General features: G+C 41.8%; 1 protein-coding gene across 3 annotated transcripts in view; it reads right to left on the reverse strand.

Moving 5' to 3' along the window:
• The window catches only part of CFAP299 (cilia and flagella associated protein 299), a 504,679-nt gene that overhangs the window by 84,836 nt on the left and 395,975 nt on the right, over positions 1-23,868 (reverse strand). For all 3 annotated transcript variants that reach the window (XR_012880616.1, XM_075849838.1, XM_075849839.1), the window contains exon 4: positions 19,803-19,945. Coding sequence is in view for 2 of the 3 variants with exons in the window: in XM_075849838.1 (XP_075705953.1) it covers positions 19,803-19,945 (143 nt within the window). In the remaining variant the exon portion in view is untranslated. The remainder of the gene's footprint in view (positions 1-19,802; positions 19,946-23,868) is intronic.

The following is a 23,868-nucleotide window of genomic DNA, read 5'->3' on the forward strand; positions in this document are numbered from 1 at the left end:
TCATCTGTTTGGTGACTAACCTATGAAGGTCCTGAAACTGACTGAAACTAGAATGAGGAAAAGAGCAATTTTTTTCCAGGATCTACAGGAAGGTGATATCGTCCTGCTCTCCCTTCAAGATCTTGAGCTTTTAGAGGAAAAACATATTTTCAGCCCTCTGATAGGCAAGGAGAAGGAAGCCACAAAAGGAGAAGGGCAAGAAGATACCTACTTTCAATGCCAAGGCCGATTTCTGACGCCAGAAGTCTGTGTCCTCCAGTAAGCGCAATACTTTTGCAGTTTACTCAGGGTGCTGTTTGGAGTTTTCTTTGCCTTTCTCTCCTAAGACATGTTCTCAATACAGCTGGTTGGCCTCAATTTTCTGTTCTACTTCAAAAGTTCTGGTATATCTGGTATTTCCTGTACACAAGCCCAACAGCAATTTGAGCTTGATTATAGGTCTGAAGCACCTTAACATATGTCTTTACAAGAAGGGGCTCAAGATGGAGTCTCACGGATCTGCCACTGCCTTTCTGTTCAGCGAGATGTAATAGCCAAGCTGGGTCGAAAAGAATGCATATCTGCATATACCTATACATCGAGAACACAAAAAGCATCTAAGAGCCGCTTATGCCCAGAATGGCAGGATAAAACATCTACAATTTGCGGCTCTATCCTTTTTCCTATCCTCGGCCCTGAGGGTGTTTATCAGGATCATGGTAGTTCTAGCAGCGGCTCTGCATCTGCAGGATGTTTATCTAGTTCCTTACCTAGACAACTGGCTGCTAAAGGCCTCTTCTCTAGATATTCTTCAGCAGTACATCCAAGTCGTGATAAGGTGTTTAGAGGTACACGGTTTTATTATCAACTGGAAATAATCTCTTTCCTCCCCAAGCATATCTTTGAAGTTTTTAGGCAGCTGGACACCGTGGCCATAAGGGTATTCCTTCCTTCAGAAGAGATCTGGGCCATTCGACTGGTAGTCATTTCTCTCATGCGCAGCTGGAGCATTTCCATCAGAGATGCAATAAAAGTGCTGGGTCTACTAACTGCTTCCATAGAGGCAGTGCCCTGGGTCAAAGCACATCTCAGACCCTGCAGATGTATATTTTGAGATCTTGGAACAGAGAGCCAGCCGGTCTAGAAAATGAAATTTCAGTATCTCCCAAGATTAAGTTTGCCTTCAGAACGTGGTTGGGGAACAAACATCTTCAGTTAGGAAGATCATTTGCTCCCCAAGAATAGATTGTGTTAACCACGAATGGCGGTGTTGGGGAGCTCACTTAAATGATTTTTGGACTCAGGGTTGGTGGACTTGCTAGGACATCAAGAGGTCACCGGACTTTAGAGAGATGAAGGTGGGAGACTGGCTAAATTTTCAAAACAAGTTGAAGGCTACACATGTCAATGTCCAGACCTGGCAACAGTATTGTACCTCAACAAGCAAGGTGTCATCTTCTGGAGAACGAGTGCTCGAAGAATAGAAAAGTGTTATTTGACCCGCTTTTCAGCAGTCCACATCAGGGGTAGTGAAAACATCCCTGCAGATCTTCTCAGCAGAAAAGTGCTCAAGCCTGGCATATGAGAGCTGAATCCAGTTGTGTTTCAACTATTAGAGTAAGGCCACACGGAGCGGCAAAGACCCGGCCGTCAACAATTGCACCGCCAACATGTTCGGCGCAGCTATCAAATAGCCTGTTAATGGTCGTGCGTTGCTGCGGGTAAAACAGCCCTTTACCTGCAAAATCATGCAGCCAAAAAGGGTGTATTAATTAATGGCCACACGATTTTGCTGGTAAAGGCCTTTTTACCCACAACGCACGACCATTAACAGGCTCTTTGACAGCCGCGTCGAATATGGTGCCGGTGCGGTTGTTGGCCGCATCGCAGCAGGGTCACTGCTGCTCCGTGTGGCCTTGCTCTTGGTAAATAGTTGGGGCGAGCTGGAGCTGGACCTGATGGCAACAGTCTCCAACAGCAAGCTTCTGTATCTTTTACCTCCTCTGCTTCTAATATTCAGACGTCTGCAGAAAGTCTTTGCAATAGTTCCTTTCTGGCCAAGAATGATAGGGCTTAAGACATTGCTCAATATTTTGAATAGTATCTACTAGCAGCTGCTTCTTAGAGAAAATCTGATTCTCCAAGAGGGGTTTCAACATTTAGAGCTGAAGAAACTACATTTCACAGCTTAAATATTGAGAAAATGAATTCAACAAGTCAAGGTTTTTCGCTAGATGTCATCAGGACTCTTATGTCTTCTCATAGAGTCTAGACACGTATAATATGGCTTGTTGTATTTTCTCCAGCTGGTGCGTAGACTGTAATATTTCTCCTAGAGATATTCAGACTTCTAATTTGCTCGACTTCCTTCAAGAGGGCTTTCAGCAGGGCCTAAAGTGTAATTCCCTCTGTGTCCACTTTGCAGCCATTAATGCCTCTATGGAATTCAGGTTTTCGAATAATAATCTTTCTGACATTTCTTCAAGTGTATCAAGATTGTCAGGCCAAATGTTCCTTGCCCCATTTGGGATCTGGTTATTGTCTTAAAGGAGTTATCGTCTGAACCCTTCAAGCCTTTTTATGACATGAACTTTAAGTTTCTATTCAGGAAAATCTTCCTGTTGGTAGCAAATGCCTCTGCTAAAAGATTTGTCACGCTACAGGCGCTATTTACCCGTGAGCCTTTATTTCAGATTTTATCAGACTTAGGACAGTTCCTTCCTATCTTCCTAAGGTTCTGACTAGAGATGAGCGAATTTCCCGAAAATCGTTTTGTGTCCGATTCATTCGAAACGACAGTCAGGTTTAGTCCGAAAAAATTAGTTGCGAATCGAAAAACCCCAGATGGCCCCAAAAAGTCGTGTATGACACTCTGAGAACTTCTAGACTTTATCCAACCTCTTTCAAGCTCTTCTACGCAAAGACAGCATTAGTAATGTCAAAGTGACACCAACATATATGGCTATGAATAAAAGGTAGCCGGTGGTGACAAACAGCTTGTTTAAAAACACACTGCACAGTAAGATTTTTTTATGCTTTTTAAAATAAAAAAATGGTCCAAGAATTATCCCTCTTTAGTGTCAGATGCCTGCCAGTGTTTATACACACATGATGGTATCGGAAGAAGCAATGGCTTTTTAACAAACGGTCCAAAAATTATCCCTTTTTGGGGAGTAGCAACAGCTTTGGTGTAATGTTAACCCCTTAATGACCGCCGATAAGCCTTTTCACGGCGGTCATTAATGGGCTTTATTCTACAGCGCCGCCATTCTACGGTGCTGCTGTAGAATAAAGTAAACAGAGCAGGGAGCCGTCAAATCTCCCTGCTCTCAGCTGCCAGAGGCAGCTGAGGGCTGGGAGCATCCCTGCTCTGCCGGGTGAGATCGATATTAGTATCGATCTCACCCGTTTAACCCTTCAGATGCGGTGCACAATAGCGTGCACCGCATCTGAATGGTTTTGGAGAGAGGGAGGGAGCTCCCTCTCTCTCCCACCGACACCTGGCGATAAAATCGCCGAGTGTCTGTGTCTTCTATGGCAGCCGGGGGTCTAATAAAGGCCCCCAGGTCTGCCTGGAGCGAATGCCTGCTAGATCATGCCGCAGGCATGACCTAGCAGATGCCTGTCCGTTTTAAACGGACAGGCAGTAATACACTGCAATACAAAAGTATTGCAGTGTATTATAATAGCGATCGGAGGATAGTGAAGTCCCCTAGTGGGACTAGTAAAAAAGTAAAAAAAGTTTAATAAAGTTAATAAAAAAAAGAAATGAAAAACCCACTTTTTCCCCTTACAAAATGCTTTACTATTAAAAAAAACTACAATAACGCAAAAAAGTTACACATATTTGGTATCGCCGCGTCCGTAACGACCCCGACTTTAAAGCTGTTACGTTATTTAACCCGCACTGTGAACGCCGTAAAAAATAAAATAAAAAACAATGGAAAAATTGCTGTTTTCTGTTAATCCTGACTTAAAAAAAATGTGATAAAAAGTGATCAAAAAGTCGCATCTACTCTCAAATGGTACCAATAAAAACTGCAAGTCGTCCCGCAAAAAACAAGACCTTATACAGCTATGCCGACGCAAAAATAAAAAAGTTACAGCTCTTCGAATGTGACAATGGAAAAATCTAAAAAATGGCTTGGACATTAGGGCCCAGAATGCAAGCAGGGGGAAGGGGTTAAAGAAAACATATTCATATATTATAGAAAGTATTACACACACCAATTAAGAGTAGATTTGCAAGTAAAATTTATTTTATTTTCTCATGCCAAATGTTTTCGGTCCAAACATAGACCTTTTTCAAGCACAAGAAATACATGATGATAAATACATATATATTATATTATTTCCATATAGTATACAGTATGCAGTTGATCAAAATAGCCAAATGTTATGTTACATAGCGTATATACACTACCGTTCAAAAGTTTAGGGTCACTTAGAAATTTCCTTCTTTTTGAAAGAAAAGCACAGTTTTTTTCAATGAAGATAACATTAAATTAATCAGAAATACACTCTATACATTGTTAATGTGCTAAATGACTATTCTAGCTGCAAACGTCTGGTTTTTAATGCAATATCTACATAGGTGTATAGAGGCCCATTTCCAGCAACCATCACTCCAGTGTTCTAATGGTACATTGTGTTTGCTAACTGTGTTAGAAGGCTAATGGATGATTAGAAAACACTTGAAAACCCTTGTGCAATTATGTTAGCACCGTTGTAAACAGTTTTGCTGTTTAGAGGAGCTATAAAACTGACCTTCCTTTGAGCTAGTTGAGAATCTGGAGCATTACATTTGTGGGTTCGATTAAACTCTCAAAATGGCTAGAAAAAGAGAGCTTTCATGTGAAACTCGACAGTCTATTCTTGTTCTTAGAAATGAAGGCTATTCCATGCGAGAAATTGCCAAGAAACTGAAGATTTCCTACAACGGTGTGTACTACTCCCTTCAGAGGACAGCACACACAGGCTCTAACCAGAGTAGAAAGAGAAGTGGGAGGCCCCGCTGCACAACTGAGCAACAAGACAAGTACATTAGAGTCTGTAGTTTGAGAAATAGACGCCTCACATGTCCTCAACTGGCAGCTTCATTAAATAGTACCTGCAAATCGCCAGTGTCAACGTCTACAGTGAAGAGGCGACTCCGGGATGCTGGCCTTCAGGGCAGAGTGGCAAAGAAAAATCCATATCTGAGACTAGCTAATAAAAGGAAAAGATTAATATGGGCAAAAGCACACAGACATTGGACAGAGGAAGATTGGAAAAAAGTGTTATGGACAGACGAATCGAAGTTTGAGGTGTTTGGATCACACAGAACATTTGTGAGATGCAGAACAACTGAAAAGATGCTGGAAGAGTGCCTGACGCCATCTGTCAAGCATGGTGGAGGTAATGTGATGGTCTGGGGTTGCTTTGGCGCTGGTAAAGTGGGAGATTTGTACAAGGTAAAAGGGATTTTGAATAAGGAAGGCTATCACTCCATTTTGCAATGCCATGCCATACCCTGTGGACAGCGCTTGATTGAAGCCAATTTCATCCTACAACAGGACAATGACCCAAAGCACACCTCCAAATTATGCAAGAACTATTTAGGGAAGAAGCAGGCAGCTGGTATTCTATCTGTAATGGAGTGGCCAGCGGAGTCACCAGATCTCAACCCCATAGAGCTGTTGTGGGAGCAGCTTGACCGTATGGTACGCAAGAAGTGCCCATCAAGCCAATCCAACTTGTGGGAGAGCCTTCTGGAAGCATGGGGTGAAATTTCTCCCAATTACCTCAGCAAATTAACAGCTAGAATGCCAAAGGTCTTCAATGCTGTAATTGCTGCAAATGGAGCATTCTTTGACGAAAGCAAAGTTTGAAGGAGAAAATTATTATTTCAAATAAAAATCATTATTTCTAACCTTGTCAATGTCTTGACTATATTTTCTAGTCATTTTGCAACTCATTTGATAAATATAAGTGTGAGTTTTCATGGAAAACACAAAATTGTCTGTGTGACCCCAAACTTTTGAACGGTAGTGTACATATATACAAAATTGCAAAAGGGGAATAAAACATAAATGGAGTGGTACAACACAAAGAAAAACTGACACTTCTCAAGCCTTATTGTCAGATCAACAGCAAGATTTACAATTTACTTACATTGGTTCAAAACATAAATGGAGTGGTACAACACAGAGAAAAACGGACACAGGCCATCACAGCTTTGAACCAATGTAAGTAAATTGTAAATCTTGCTGTTGTTCTGACAATATGGCTTGAGATGTGTCAGGCACATATGTAAGGAGTTCTTGCAGAAATGTTTATTCAACCAATTCCTCTGGGCATACAGGGTGTTAAGTTTAATATCCTCAGTGTATTAGATAGCATTTCCACAGGCACATTTGACACGTTGATAAACAAACCAGGCCTACGTGTATGTGTTTCAATTATTATTATCAACTCTATCTTCTGCAGTATGGTGAATACATGTTATAAACGTGTGGTGTTACAGATGTACTTACCTTCTTTATACTGGTGAGTCGGCATGACGGCGCAAGGAAGAGCGGATAACCTCTAGTGAGGGCGCTGGCATTATCATGCGGCGCTCCACATTATAAGGACTCTCGGATGCTACCAGTTCGGGTCATGTGATGCACGTCCGTGTCAGTCATGACGCCGGCGTGCATTAGCAGAGGATTACACGTGCACGCTGGTAGTGGCATCAGCGGACCTCCGCCATATTTGATGAGGGATAAAGTTATGGGCAGAAATGTAGTAGAGAGAGGGCAGACCTACGTCACTGTTGAAGGTACCGTGGTTAACTCTTTAAGTGCTGGAGATGATCATTTGGAGTGGGGCAATGTCGTGCAAAGCTAAGTATGTGATTCAAAGGATATTCGTGATAATAATCATACAGATCCATATTTCAGAGTGGTATTGAGAATCTTAATGTTTGGTAACTGATAACAATTCTACTACCTATGCCAGGTCCCATCCGTAATAGGATACATCAACAATGCCCGTCATCTGCCGGACCAGTATAGTAAGGTAATAGGTCACTTCTGTATATGAGAGAGGATATAAATGGATAGAGGTTAAAACAACTGTAATAGGAAAATAAAAAAATACAAAAATAAAAAATAAGAAATAAGAGTTGGGTAAACAGGAGATTGTATGTGTGGATATACTGTTCAGCTGCCTCTGCCTAGTCAAAATTGTGTTATTGCTGTCCTGTTATCCCTAAGAAAAACTACTGATCTCGTACTCTCTGTTTAACCCCTTCGGTTCCAGTGTCTGTAGGGTAAATATCCAGAAAGCCTCCATTCGTTTTAAGATCTGGATTCTATTGCCACCTCTTCTGGGGGATGGTACGTGTTGAACTACCTGGTAGCGGAGTTGTGAAATATTGTGTTTTTGTTGTAAGAAGTGAGCTGCAATCGGTAGCAGTGTATTCTCACAATGTATTATGGATTTATGTTGTTTAACCCCTTCACGACTGCCATACGGCTATATACGTTCTAACCCCGTGAAGTTAGCACGTATATAGACGTTTGCAGCGTGCATTGGGGTTTAATGAAAGCAGAAACTGCTTCACGTGAGCAGCTCTACACTAATCCATGTGTCGGCTCTCTTTACAAGTGCCAACACCTCTTTAACTTAGTTTCATAAAAAAAACATATGTTTTTTTTATGAAACTAAAGTTACAAATGCAGCTCTGCTCCCCTGCTTCTCCCTCCGTGGGCTTCTGCCCACAGATAACGAAGCCAGTGTGCTCATTATCTGGGCAGATAAGAAACTAAAAGTTTTGTTTTCACTCTTTAGGCTCCATGCCCACTTCAGTTTTTTCCTTTAGGGTGCTATCCGTTGTTGTGACGGATAGAGACCTGAACCCATTCATTTCAATGGGGCCATGCACAGTTCCGTTGTTTTAACGGAACCGTGCGGTCGTTCTGTCAAAAGATCCTACTCCTGCCCGTTTTTCACGGAACAGTCTCGGCCTTCTCATTGAATTTGGTCTGTGAAACAACGGGCTGCACACGGCAGTCATCCGTGTGCAGCCCGTGTGTGACGGGACCATCAATAACGGCCGTTCAACGGCCGACGGAAGTGTGCATGAGGCCTAAGTCTTCTTCTCTTGGTTTTTTAATGCATGGTAGAAATGGGGCCCAAAATTTTCCTATGTGAGGATATTAAAAAAACAAAAAACTTAAGAGACAGATTAGTTAGAGCGGGCATTGGATCCAACAAAAAAGTATCTAGACAACAATTCCTTAGCATCCCCAAGAAAGGGACATTTCCATGCTTGAGAAGAATACAGTGCTCCAACATAATAAAGGGAAACATGATCTTCCACCCACACACTGGACAGGCGATCCCGATACGAGATCATTTTACATGCAATAGCAATTTTGTAGTGTACGTCATTCGATGTCCCTGTGGTTTGGCAAACGTGGGGGAAACTCAATGTATAAAGGAGAGAATTAAACAACATAAATCCACAATACGTTGTGGGAATTCACTGCTACCGATTCCAGCTCACTTCTTGCAACAAAAACACAATATTTCACAACTCCGCTACCAGGTAGTTCAACATGCACCAGCCCCCAGAAGAGGTGGCAATAGAATCCAGATCCTAAAATGAAGGGAGGCGTTCTGTATATTTACCCTACAAACACTGGAACCGAAGGGGTTAAACAGAGAGTACGAGATCAGTCGTTTTTCCTAGGGATAACAGGACAGCAATAACACAAATATGACTAGGCAGAGGCAGCTGAACAGTATATCCACATACAATCTCCTTTTTACCCCATTCTTATTTCTTATTTTTATTTTCTTATTACAGTTGTTTTAACCTCTATCCATTTATATCCTCTCAGACGTGACCTATTCCTTTACTATACTGGTCCGGCGGATGACGGGCATCGCTGATGTATCCTTTTACGGATGGGACCTGGCATAGGTAGTAGAATTGTTATCAGTTAGAAAAACATTAAGATTCTCAATACCACTCTGATATATGGATCTGTATGATTATTATCACGAATATCCTTTGAATCACATACTTAGCTTTGCGCGACATTTCCAAATTATCATCTCCAGAACTTAAAGAGTTAACCACGGTACCTTCAACAGTGATGTAGGTCTGCCCTCTCTCTACTACATTTCTGCCCATAACTTTATCCCTCATCAAAGATGGCGGAGGTCCGCTGATGCCACTTCTGGCGCGCACGTGGAATCCACCGCTGATGCACGCCGGCGTCATGACTGACACGGACGTGCATCACATGACCCGAACCGGAAGCATTCGGGATTCCTTATAATGAAGAGCGCCACATGATAATGCCAGCGCCCTCACTAGAGGTTATCCGCTCTCCCTTGCGCCGTCATGCCAACTCACCAGTATAAAGAAGGTAAGTATATTTGTAACACCACACGTTTATAACATGTATTCACCATACTGCAGAAGATAGAGTTGATAATAATTGAAACACATACACGTAGGCCTGTTTTTTGTTTTTTTTTCAACGTGTCAAATGTGCCTGTGGAAATGCTATCTAATACACTGAGGATATTAAACTTAACACCCTGTATGCCCAGAGGAATTGGTTGAATAAACATTTATGCAAGAACTCCTTACATATGTGCCTGACACTTCTCTAGCCTTATTGTCAGATCAACAGCAAGATTTACAATTTACTTACATTGGTTCAAAACTGTGATGGCCTGTGTCCGTTTTTCTCTGTGTTGTACCACTCCATTTATGTTTTATCCCCCTTTTGCAATTTTGTATATATGTATATACGCTATGTAACATAATATTTGACTATTTTTACCAACTGCATACTGTATACTATATGGAAATAATATAATATATATGTATTTATCATCATGTATTTCTAGTGCTTGAAAAAAGTCTATGTTTGGACCGAAACGTTCATGAGAAAATAAAATAAATTTTACTTACAAATCTACTCCTAATTGGTGTGCGTAATACTTTCTACAATCTATGTGGGTCGGCCTCTTATCTATGCACCCATGTTCTAAATAAGGCCTTATGCCTCATTCACACGACAGTGAAAAACGGCCGTGTGATGGCCGTCCTTTTAACGGTTTTCACATGGCCGTTTTCAGAACAATGATATTCTATGGGTGCATTCACACGGCCGTTTTTTTAACGGCCCGTGAATAATGGCCGTCAAAAAATAGGACATGTCCTATTTTTGGCCGTTTTAACGGCCTGACGGCCGCCATAGAGGTCAATGGATCAGTTTTTAACGGCTGTCAATACATGTAACAACCGTTAAAAACGGATCTGTTACATGGGGATTGGCAAGGGGACTACTAGTTCCCTTGCTGGCTATCGTTGGCATACTCACGTTTGTGGCGCTTCTTCAGGTGTGGTCACTCGTCTTCACGGGTTTGAAGGCGCCTCGATGACGTCATCGCCCCGTCGCGCTGCCTTCCCAGATCCCGTGCAGACGAGTGACCACACCTGAAGAAGACAAGAGACGGTGCTGCTCTCGTGAGTATGTGGCATGATCTACAGGCAGGCTGGTGTGGCATCTACAGGGAGGCTGGTGTGGCATTTACAGGCAGGCTGGTGTGGCATCTACAGGGAGGCTGGTGTGGCATCTACAGGCAGGCTGATGTGGCATCTACAGGGAGGCTGGTGTGGCATCTACAGGGAGGTTGGTGTGGCATCTACAGGGAGGCTGGTGTGGCATCATGTACAGGGAGGCTGGTGTGGCATCATGTACAGGGAGGCTGGTGTGGCATCATGTACAGGGAGGCTGGTGTGGCATCATGTACAGGGAGGCTGGTGTGGCATCATGTACAGGGAGGCGGGTGTGGCATCATGTACAGGGAGGCTAGTGTGGCATCTACAAGGAGGCTGGTGTGGCATCTACAAGGAGGCTGGTGTGGCATCTTCAGGGAGGCTGGTGTGGCATCTACAGGGAGGCTGGTGTGGCATCTACAGGGAGGCTGGTGTGGCATCTACAGGGAGGCTGGTGTGGCATGATGTACAGGGAGGCTGGTGTGGCATCATGTACAGGGAGGCTGGTGTGGCATCATGTACAGGGAGGCTGGTGTGGCATCATATACAGGGAGGCTGGTGTGGCATCTACAAGGAGGCTGGTGTGGCATCTACAAGGAGGCTGGTGTGGCATCTACAGGCAGGCTGGTGTGGCATCTACAGGCAGGCTGGTGTGGCATCTACAGGGAGGCAGGTGTGGCATCTACAGGGAGGCAGGTGTGGCATCATCTACAGGGAGGCAGGTGTGGCATCATCTACAGGGAGGCAGGTGTTGCATGATCTGCAGGGAGGCTGGTGTGGCATCATCTACATGGAGGCTGGTGTGGCATCGTATACAGGGAAGCTGGTGTGGCATCTACAGGGAGGCTGGTGTGGCATCTACAAAGAGGCTGGTGTGGCATCTACAGGCAGGCTGGTGTGGCATCTACAGGCAGGCTGGTGTGGCATCTACAGGCAGGCTGGTGTGGCATCTACAGGCAGGCTGGTGTGGCATCTACAGGCAGGCTGGTGTGGCATCATGTACAGGGAGGCTGGTGTGGCATCTACAAGGAGGCTGGTGTGGCATCTACAGGCAGGCTGGTGTGGCATCTACAGGCAGGCTGGTGTGGGTGGCATCTACAGGCAGGCTGGTGTGACATCTACAGGCAGGCTGGTGTGGCATCTACAGGGAGGCTGGTGTGGCATCTACAGGGAGGCTGGTGTGGCATCTACAGGGAGGCAGGTGTGGTATCATCTACAGGGAGGCAGGTGTGGCATCATCTACAGGGAGGCAGGTGTTGCATGATCTGCAGGGAGGCTGGTGTGGCATCATCTGCATGGAGGCTGGTGTGGCATCATCTACAGGGAGGTGTGTGGCATCATCTACAGGGAGGCTGGTGTGGCATCATATACAGGGAGGCGTGTGGCATCATCTACAGGGAGGCGTGTGGTATCATCTACAGGGAGGTGTGTGGCATCATCTACAGGGAGGCGTGTGGCATCATCTACAGGGAGGCGTGTGGCATCATATACAGGGAGGCTGTGTGGCATCATATACAGGGAGGCTGTAAATAGTGTCTAGGTGAACATGTGACCTTCCTTTGGTTGTTTTCAGGGGGTTGGGACAAAAAAAGCCTGACCAATGAAATTCATCAGATTTTTTAACGGCCATGAAAAACTGATGAAAAATGGATGTCAAACGGCCATTAAAAACGGACAGATGGACTTGAAATGGATGAAATTTAGAGACACACTGATGCAAAATGGCCATGAAAAACTGACAGTTGATCAGTTTTAAATGGACATTTTTTTTCACTGTCGTGTGAATAAGGCCTTATTCACACGACAGGGCCCGAGTGTCGGCCGATAAAAACGTGTTTTTCCCGGCCGTTTTGCATCCGTTTTGCATCCGTTCCGATTCCGTTCCGGGCCGTGTTGCCGTTTTTAACGGCCAATTTTGACCCGTTTTGCATCCGTTTTTTCCCTGTCCGTTTTAAAATCGGTTGAATTTCATTAAAATTTGTTGCCACACACAGCCCTCTGTAGATAATGCCACAGCCCCCCTGGTGGGTAATGCCACCCAGCTCCCTGTATGTAATGTCACCCAGCCCCCTGCAGGTAATGCCACCCAGCACCCTGCAGGTAATGCCACCCAGACCCCTGCAGGTAATGCCACCCAGACCCCTGCAGGTAATGCCACCCAGCCCCTGGCAGGTAATGCCACCCAGCCCTCTGAAGCTAATGCCACCCAGCCCCCTGCAGGTAATGCCACCCAGCCCCCTGTATGTAATGCCACCCAGCCCCCTGTAGGTAATGCCACACAGCCCTCTGTAGGTTGCACCCATCCCCCCCTTCCAGGAGAAGTCACTGACTTCAATGTCCATATATGGACAGTGTACTCACTGACTTCTCTTGGAGAGGAATCCCCGGCCACAGGGTCGGGGTTTCCGCTTCAGAAGTAAGTGACGTCACTGTGTCCATATAGGGACAGTGTGGTCACTAATTTCTTCTGTAGCGGAATCCCCGACCACAGGGTCGGGGATTCCGCTTCACAAGTGAGTGACGTCACTGTGTCCATATATGGACAGTGTAGTCACTCACTTCTCCTGTAGCGGAATCCCCGGCTAAAGGGTTGGGGATTCCGCTTCAGATGTGAGTGACGTTGCTGTGTCCATAAATGGATAGTGTAGTCACTCACTTCTCCTGTAGCGGAATCCCCAATCCCCGGCCGGTGATTGGGGATTCCGACTCCTACAGGGAGCAAAAATGAGCCTCCTCCTCCTCACATGCACTCTGCATGAGGAGGAGGAGAGAGAGCGCGAGCGACGGAAGACATGGCCGTCACTCAGCACACATTCCGGTGATGGCCGTGTATTACCCGGCCCCATAGACTTCTATGGGAGCCGGGCGGCCGGGTAAACGGCCGAAAATAGGGCAAGTCCCATTTTTTGACGGCCAGGTTTCCCGGGCCGTCAAAAAAATCGGTCGTGTGAATAGCCCCATTAGGGTCTATTGTTCCTACTGCAGCCGTGTGACAGCCATTTTATGAACGGCCGTCACATGACCGGGAAACCCTGTCGTGTGAATAAGGGCTAACCTGGTGATACCTAAACTTATCTTGCATATTCATACATTATACACCATTTTCACCGCCACATCTTCATGTGCCAGTGACAATGTAACTGATTGTCCTAGATAGTGAAGAAGCAAAGGATTTTACTTTATTTGAAAAAAAATTGCCACTTATACAGTCTGTGTCTAACTTCTCGACGCACAATAATACGCCAATTTTTGGTAGCACTAGTATTAGCAATTAGATACATGCAACACAATGAGTGGCGTCACATCTGTGACTTCTGTATCAGTGAGTAGCGGCAAGCTATCAAAACCAGGATTTAAACTGAAATTAAAATTTTTAGATATGCAAAACAATGAGTGACATCACGTCTATGACTCCTCTATTAGGAGGTAGCGGCACGTTATCAGCACAAGGATTCAAGTTTAAATTAAAATCTATTTATTTGAAAAAAAAATTAACTTTTACACAGTGCTGTATAAATACTGGACGCAAAACAATGTGCCTATTTTTGGTGCCTAGATATATACAAAACAATGAGTGACGTCACGTCTGTGATGTCTGTTTCAGAAGGCAGGGGCACGCTATCAGCTCCAGGATTTTAAATGATTTGATGAAGATTGTTGATTTACAAATGAATGTAAGAATTGTATAGCTGCAGCAGCACTGAACCACAGCAATAACTGCCTAACTAACACACTGACTGACTCCTATCTCTCTCTAAAATGTATCTATCAAATTATTGTAAATCTAACTATCTATTATCTTCTCCTCACTATAAAATACACTTACTGACACTAATCCACTATTTACCTGCAGTAGCATTTCTTGGTTGGGCTGTTTATAGTGGCTATGATTTATATAATTGTCATCCATTGAGCCACCAGTGACTCACACCTATACCCCTCATGATTGGCTGTGCTAGAGGAAGGGCTGCCTGCAAGGCATTTCGGGGAAACCCGCGGGAATCTGAAAATGTTGGGAAATTCATAAAGAATTTAATTTGCTCTAGTTCTGCAGGATGCCAATGTAAACCAATAAATTTACTTACCTGCTTTTTCTGTCTCTAATGCTGACGAAGATGTTAAGAGAGCTGTCTCTGTATATCTGCAAACATCGCTTTCAGAAAGACTTTTTCTTTTGTAAAATCTCTTATATTACGTTAGTTATCGAACTTGTGCAAATGACATAACATACTAATCCGTGGACATGGAGGGGCTTAACACAGAGCAATAACAAAAAAACAATAATCTAGACATGCCATATAAATAGTACAAAAAGTAGTATGTCAGTTATGTAGGCAGTAAGAGGAGGGGACCCTAATTATCCAGATGACCATCTCCTCTATATCCTGACCATCCAATTTTTTAGCGTGGAAGTTATTCTCCCAAGCTAGTTCCTCAAATCTTTGGATTTGTTCTGTTTTCTCTATCCACACGTGGATAGAAGTGAGATCTACAGAAAGCAAATGCAATGGGATAACCAGTTTTGCTGCTGTAACCAACCAGGCATCGAGATCATGTCTAGAAGGCTTAAAATGTGGTGTTAGTATCCATAGTAGCATTAATTCTGGTCACCTGGTCACTTACTGAGAATGGACAGATTGCCACACCTTTACGGTGCCTCTGGTGATGTTGCTGATGATCTGTTAAGCTGTACCAGTAGAGGAAGTTGACCACAGATTTGGTGATTGTTGTGTCCTACGAGAGATATCTCTAGATCGATATGGGGAGCGGATTGAGAAACTAGAATCAGCCATTAGGACAGATGGTTCACCCTGTAGCACATTTGGACATCTGGCAAAGCAAATCCTCCCCTCTCCTTTATTTGAATAAGCTGAGAATAGTCAAGTCTAGGCCGTCCACCTCTCTATAAGAGGCTACACATAGTTTTTTTTATTTTTAAAAAAGGATAAAGGAAGATGGATTGCGGCTGTTAGCAACACATACAGAATCTTGGGGAACATTGTTTTAAGAATATGCTTTCTGCCCATCCAGGAGGCACAGGGAAAATGCAGGCCTTCCAGTTGTTTTCTAATACCAGTGACAAGAAGTGTATAATTCTCAGAATGGAGATGACCTGGTTGAGCTGGAATTTCAGTTAGCCGCAACTGGCCATCTTAAAAGGGAAATTTGCTTTAAGTAATCTGATAGTGTGTCGTGGGGCCGAGACATTAAAAGAATCAGATTTGCTCATGTTAATTTTAAAAATAGATACCTCTTCAAAAGTATGAAAGAGGTGCAGAGTAAAAATAATGGCTTTGTTCGAGTTGGTCATTAAAATAAGCAGATTGTCTGCAAATGCTACAGAGGTATGAGTGAAGGAGACAACTTTTAGTCCATCTCAGGAGACTGCCTTATTTTCTGAATGAGAGTCTCCATAACTAATATAAACAATGACGGTGAGAGGGGCAAACCTGCGAATACCATTTCTGATTTGAAAAGTCTGACAATGTACCTTTCAGCCTAATTGGAGCATGAGGGTTATGGTAGATGGACAGAATAGCCAAGACAAAAACAGGGGGAAAGTGGATGGATTCAAGTACTCGTTGCAAGAAGGCCCAATCCACCCTATCAAATGCCTTTTAGGTGTCTGTGCTCAACAAAACAGCTGTATTTTATTATGTTTTGCGTAATAAATTGATGAGTAGGAGTGGATTATTCTGGTTGAATTAAACTTGCCCCCTCGTCCAGGAACGAATCCCATCTGTTCCGGCCTATTAATCCTCCAACGAAGTCATTAATATAATGTGCTAAAATTTTAGCCCTTCAATTTCAAATCAGCATTTAGGAGAGAACTAGACATTTAACTGGCACAGTGAAAAGTATTTTAATGAATTTTAATGAATTATTGGTAAGCCGTCGGGACCTGGGCTTTACCCTAAGGTTATAGAGAAGAGGACATCCAAAACCTCTGACAAAGTAAAGGGAAAGGAAATTCTATCCTGGGATTCCTGGGGTAATTTAGGAAGACATACTGAGTCCAAGAATGCATTAATGTGTTCCATTTTGGTCATAGTCAGTGGGTTCTCCTTGTTCACTAATAATATAGAGGTCTTCATAAAACCTTTAAACTCATTTGCAATATAAAAACTGTGAGTCACTCTAGTACTAGATTTAGTGGTTATAGCCTGGATAAAGGATTTTTCATTCAGTTTTTTTTTTTTTTTTTAACAAGAGAGAGGTTAACTTAGAACCCTTACTGCCATGGGCATATTTTTTTTTAATTTACAGAGCTTGAAGGCCTTAACTGCTTTTACATTAGAGATATTTTTCAATTGATTTTTAAGAACCTCAATTTCTTTCTGTGGTGAAGTAAAGTCAGATTATTTTATTTTTTTAATCGATTTTCCAAGGAGAAAATTTGGAAAAGAGAAGCAGAATGCTTGCTCTCTTTCTGTTTTTTTTTTTTTAGTCTGCTGCCACGGGCGATAAGCTTACACACTTTGCTATTAACTTGTCAGCTTCTCACAATATGGGCTTAGAGATATCCAGGTTAGAATTTATGCAAAAAAACTCATGTTAAACCTTGGCCACTTGGTCAACTTTGACCTCTCCCGCTCGTAATGTCCTGGGCCTAATTGGAATTAAAGGATAAAGTGAAATTAGTAGGGTTGTGGTCAGAAACTGTAATAGTACCTATTTCGGGGTGCGTAGCATTTTGTATATGCCTATCTGAAATAAAGATATAGTCCAACCTATGGTAGGAGTAGTGGGAGTAAGAGAAGAAGGTGTAATCTTTAACAGTGGGGTTGTGGAGCTTCCAAACATCATCAGTTAGGAGTGCCATGAAGAGGGTGGATCTGAGTGTTCTCAAAGCTTTGTGGGGTAAGGGTCTCACCTGTGTGGAAGTTCCTCATGTAAGGTTGAGGGCCAGGTTTAAATCTCCCCCTATAAGTAGAACTCATCCAATGAGCGGCAGTTCATTTTTCAGACAGCATTGTGGGCTTTAGCAGTTTTTAATAAGGTGTTACAAGATAATCCACCCGTGTCTTAGCTAATTAAATCCTTTGGGTGCTGCTGAGGCTGATATAGAAGAGGAAAATTTACTTACGTGAGTCCGAGGCAGCAGACGCAAACCCAATAAAGTGTGTTTCTTTTTTTGCAGTTAAAGCTAGTATTGTTATTTCACAACATGTACTGTAGGTGGTTTGGGTATGGTCTTACATTAGAGGGGTTTGTCATTCTATTAACCCTTCTATTAACCCTTGTTTTACTTGCTGCTTTTTAGTATGTTCTGTCCAATGATAGGTCGGAATCAAAATCCTTTGGGTGCTGGCTCGGACTCAAGGTAAGTAAATTTTCCTCAAAGTGACTTTGTGTAGTTTCTTCTAGCTATTGGTGGGACTGGGTAGCCCAGCAGTTGCCCTTCCCGCACTGCTTATATAGTGGTGGGAAATCTCCTTTTAATAATTTAACACAGATATCTAAATTGTATCCTACATATATCTTTTACAATTTTTTTTTTATTCTTCTCCATAATAAATTGATGGATTTCAAGATCTTCTGTATTTTACTGTCTAATAATTTAAACAATATAAACACATGATCGAGACTAACCACAAAGAGAGGATTACAGCCATTTTGATTATAACGTGCATCCACCATGAATCATTGTTAAAGGGCTAACTAGATTGGGTCTAGCACGACTGCTTCAAAAAGACAAAATGCATCCTCCACGTAAAAAAATGTAACTCACATAATTTCATGGAACATTAACCTATTTTGCTAATATTTAACCTGCTTTATTGCTCTTACACCAAAGTGCCTCTTTGAGAGTTATTATTTTGTACCTGCTTTCATCCTACATGCTATACATGTTAATGCTGTGAATGGCATATTTGGCTATGCAGCAAGCCGTGGCACAGTACACATGTGCTCTAGTTTTTCTACTTATACCTTATTACTTTCAAACATAATACATCTGGAATGTGATCTAAATCTAGTTAAAATCTCTTGTCCGTACTAAAACAGCTCAAGATAGCTGAAAATACTGTGGGTTGCATAGCTGAGGTTCAGTGAGCGCAGCCAATACTGTATTTAAATCCTTTAAAACCGCAACCACAATTAAAGACCACCTTAACTTTGGCTAAAGACTCTGGTCACTGCATATCTTGGCAATGTAAATAAGTAAGGGTTTCAATAACTACAAAGGATTTCATTTGCTGTAATATGGCTTCATCGAGTAAGTTAACATTGCAGAAACATAACATCTGTGATGGCTACAGTTACATATTAAGCTTACAGAAAAATGAATTCGTAGTATAACGGATGACCTTAAAAAGTAAAATGTTCATAAAAAACAATAAAGTGTTATTTTGCACATACTGTACGTACAGTATAATGATACATATGATAGCAATATAAATGGTTAATACCTGTTTTAATGTTGTCATACAGTGTCTGTTTCAATACAGCACTTCAGCATTGATTTTGTAGATTGTGGTAGTGGGAGAATAAACGTTTGTTTACAGAGGATGAGACATAAATAAGAAAATATACCCTTAACAGCAGCACAAAGTATTTAGATTGCCATGAACTTAAGAATTGATGGACCACATTGATGGGATTTGCCAACAATCTAATTTATATGCCATCGATGTGCTGCCTGACATCTGCTATTGGAGCAAACAAGGACTATACAGGTTTATTTATACCTCCACAACCTTATGGCTTCTTCGGGAGAAAAGTAATACCAGAGGTGTCTGGCCATCACTAATGTCCCCCACTTAAGTCAATGAACTAACAGTTTGGTAGATATCTGCTGGTGAAATGCTATTGGATGTCTATGGCCAGCTTAAAGGGTTGTCTTATGCATTCAAGACCCCTTCTATGAGCCAGAACAGGAAAAGCTCTGTAAGAGCGGCTTCCACTCTGGCGGACACCAGTTTTACAGGTATTACATAGGCAACATTCATCTGTCGCTGCAGTGGAAATATCTGGTTGGCTGTGGGTTCCATTGGCGGCTACAATGTTAAACGAGTTGTCTCTGGTGAGAACCCCTTTAAGCATGTGAAGTTATTGACTGAAATGTTATGGACTTTATTTCACTAATTAATATTCCATATTAAAAGTCATTGTTTTCTGATCACAGACACCGTGAACCACTGCCGAGCATCAAAGCTCTTCCACTCGATTCTCTTTAGAATAATTACAATATGAATGTTATTAATATATTTGAAAATAAAAAATAATTAAAATCTTGCCTTTATTTTTAGACACTTGGTGTCATAAAACGTACCTTAAGTCAGTGGGTCGCGGTAGGAGCTTTTTCTTGCTGCTAAAGTATACTTCAAACTCTTCTGTCTTTAGTCGATGGGAATAATCAATATATCCAGACAACTCCTGTCCATGTGAATTTTTATCTCGGATAAAGATGATCGACTAAAGGAAAAAATACATAAATTATATTCATAAAAGAACTGGAAATCATTTAATATCACTGCTCTATACATTTTGGGAATGTATAAACACTATAAAATATGAAGCAAATCTATCCTTAAGACGTTGCCATCATCCTCAATCTAGTGACCATGTTAAGGCACTTTTACACGGTCACTGATTGGGCGAACGAGCCCTGTGTAATACTGATCGCATCATTTATTCAGCCATAAAATAGTTCCTGGACGAACGATCGTTCGTCCACATACATTGCAACAATTGGTTCTTGTAAATGGATATAATGAGCGCCGATCGATGTGCTGTATCATCAATCGGCGCATGTTTTACCGGCCAGGAATAGGGCTGTGTAAAAGGACCTTTACTCAGAGATGCCTGATTGTACACACTTCCTCTGATGTGCCTCGGCTCCCATACATTCAGTGGACAATTGATGTACTAATCATGCACAATCTCAATGGGAAAGGGCCTTTTTCATTTATTGTATCAAAATAAAATAAAAAAATACTAAAACACCAGTAATATATGAGAAACAGTAGTTTGGGACAAAACAACCCTAATGTTTTTGTAGGTTTGATTATAGAATCTGTTGCCGCTGGTGTCAAGGCTATCCTTTATTATGGATCCACAACAGGTCCATTTTAACTGATAAAAAAAATGCCTAAAGAATCTTTTTAATACCTATAATAGGATCGTTCAGGTTTCTGTTTCTCTTAGAAGGGTTGTTTGCTATTGACAATCCCTTTTTGTTAGAAAGCTCCACCAACAATAAGCAGATTAAAGCGTGTCCTGCTGCTAAGACCCCCAGAGACCAGTTGAAATTTTTGGCGAACCTGGCAGCAGGTGTAAAATATCCCTACAGTGCCACCACAGTAAAAATAAGGGATTGCAATGTGCTCATTGTCATCAGTGGGTAGCCCATGTAATGCATGGACATTCTGGGTCCTCCAAGGCTGGAGACATTTTTTATGCAGATGTAGCCAAGATTAATTTGACTCTCATAACTTTCTGCAGCATGACATCCCACAACAAAAGTTATTGAAAAGCCATTGAAAAAGTCAAGATAAAGTTTCTTGTCACAGTGTATTTAACGTGTTAAGAGTCAAGTGCTGTAGCTACTCTCTCCTTTGGTTTATACACAAGAAACCTGAATGGGACAACACCCTTATTCACCTCAGAATTTTCTACAGAGATTACATGGAGTACAGCGGGGCCGGTCACATGACGAAGAGTCGTGTCGTCAAGAATAAAGACTGTGCAACTAGACTTCCGGTTCCCCACCAGCGCTATTAAAATCTATTAAAATCTCATAATCAGCGTGACGGCGGACCGGATGGTATATAAGCAGTGTACTAACATACTGCAGTGAGTACACTGCTAATAATTTTTGGTCCCCACATAACCTGTTTAAGACTGGTGTATGAGGGGCCAGTCTAAAGCAATTCCCCCCTATGATTTATAGGCTGGTCCAACAGCTTTAGCAAGGAATGCAATGGCATGGCGGGCTATCTATACTCCTTCCTGTATCTAAGAACCAGTCAGTGGCCCGCCAGTTGTTTCCATTCCACTCTTCACACACCGATGCTTACCATGTACATATTTTTATTCTTATTAAACACACAAGAACTCACAAATATTTAGCTGCTATGAATATTTTAAAGAGTGATTATTGAACTAAATATTTTGCCACTATCATAGTAAAAACCACACTAAAAATACATTGTTTGATGTTAATCATATTTAACTAACATTCAGCCCCAACACAGCTCTCAGAACACCCACAGTATACCTGGCTGAAATTCTCCAGACACTATACTAGTCTTTTGTATATATGCCATATTATTCCAGACTCTAATGCCACAAATATCCTTCCATGCTCTACAGCCTATACTCATATATTATGCCAGTTTCCTACCTATCTGTACCAATGCAATATAATATATATAGATTTGTGGTGGAAAACATTGAGGCACTAACCACAACTAGGTTAGTGTGCTTATACACAAAAGTCACATCCTATGCAAAAAGTATGACCTCCCCATCACAATCTTTCAGCTTTGTTAAACAAATTTAAACAAAATCTGTCACCTCTATGGGCACCATTCAACACAGAACTCAATAAACGGCCCCCAATAATCAAGAAACATTATTTTCAACAACTTTCAATGGGTTTTGTGTGTGATATCACGCTGCAGCAAGTTATCAGAGTCAAAATAAAGTTGGCTACATCTGTATATAACTACAGTGGCCAAAGTGTGGCTAGGAAGCCAATATAATAAATAGAGATGAGTGAAAAGATTTGTTAGGTTTGATATTCTCAATTTTTAGGGTACATTTACATGCAGCAGATTCATTGAAGAATTTTTGGTAATTGTAAAATCCATTCCATGCATGTGAAAGGGGTTGTTTCTGCTGCATATGGATTTCTGCATGTTTTATTCAGATGAATGGGACAGTCGCCTAAATTTCGACAACAAATTTGCCACTTGTGAACTTACTAGCCCCACGGATGCATTATACATGTTTAACCAGTTGTTATTTGGCCAAAAGAAAGTCCAAAATTCAGATTTGTCAAATTGTTCATTTTCAAAAATGGGCTTATCTCTCATTATAAAGATACAGCTAGAAGCACAAAACTCTGTAAAAAACAATATAAACTTATGATCAAGCAATAGATCTAAAAAGCAAAAAAGGCGTAGAGGAAGACTTATTCAAATACTAAGGAGAATTGGACTATGATGTAGAAGAGTTTCTATAGATAAGAAGAACAAAATGGACATATTACTTCTTTTAGCCCAAAGGTGCCAACCGTAGGTTGCGAGCCACTTTCAAGTAAGGTAGATAATGTTGAGTCACATGATGCCTATTAAGGATATAACCAAGTGATATGGTTTTTATTCTATGAGCTCCCTGGTCCCACTAATGCAATATAATATTTAGAGTTGCCACCAGGTGGGAAGCCACATGCAGGGGGCCACTGGTTGGGTAAAATTAGTTTTGCCAAACAGCTATCTAACTCGTTGTCCATATGCATTATTACATCTATTTCAGTCCCTCATATTTTTCTTACTGCTCAATAAGGAAAAAGACGATTCAATTTAGCTGAATCTTCTCCCATTCCTACTGAGATTATACATCCTTTAACTTGTTCAACAACATGCCATTCTTCTCTCCTGCTGAGTCAGATTAAGAAGTGCTATTTATCTAGTCACACTAGTTCATCAGAACAAAAGAAGGATCAACAATACTTAGAATTCCCTTTCCCTCTCCCACCTGTGATAGCACCAAATTCTGCAATCTAAATTACCGCATGGAGACAATAAACTTCAGCTGCATACCTTCAGCTACGACACATGACCAAAGAGTGATATTTGATATTCGCTTAGCTAACGCACATCTGCTTTGTGGACGCTTTAACAGAATTTCAAGCAAAACCAATCGACAATGCTAAATTTCAAATGACATATTAAAGAAAATACACATAGGAACTCAATATTTTCATATGAATTCGCAAAAAAAAATAAAAATACATTATTAAGGGTTACAATACAACTAATAAATAATTTCATAATTATAAATAACTTTAATTAATCATACAAGGCTAGAGAGACTATAAACATACATATGGATCAGAACGATCTCATCCACCCAGTATTACCTAGGTGACAAATCCCTCTAATAACAAATCGCGACTGACATTATGAAGAAGCGCTGCTTCTTTCCTGACCGAAAAAGGCGCGATCGCCCTGAACGCTCAAGCTTGCAAAACCTGCCAAACTCCCACCAATAGACAGGCAGCCGATCAGAGAGGACCACGCATCCGCTGCGGAAGCACCTGGAACCTGCACTTGCTGAAATTCAAAGTGAGCCCAGGTAAGTACATGCAAATAAGAGAAACGTTTTAAACA

The sequence above is a fragment of the Rhinoderma darwinii genome, chromosome 1 (assembly GCF_050947455.1).
Source record: "Rhinoderma darwinii isolate aRhiDar2 chromosome 1, aRhiDar2.hap1, whole genome shotgun sequence".
Classification (NCBI taxonomy): Eukaryota; Metazoa; Chordata; class Amphibia; order Anura; family Rhinodermatidae; genus Rhinoderma; species Rhinoderma darwinii.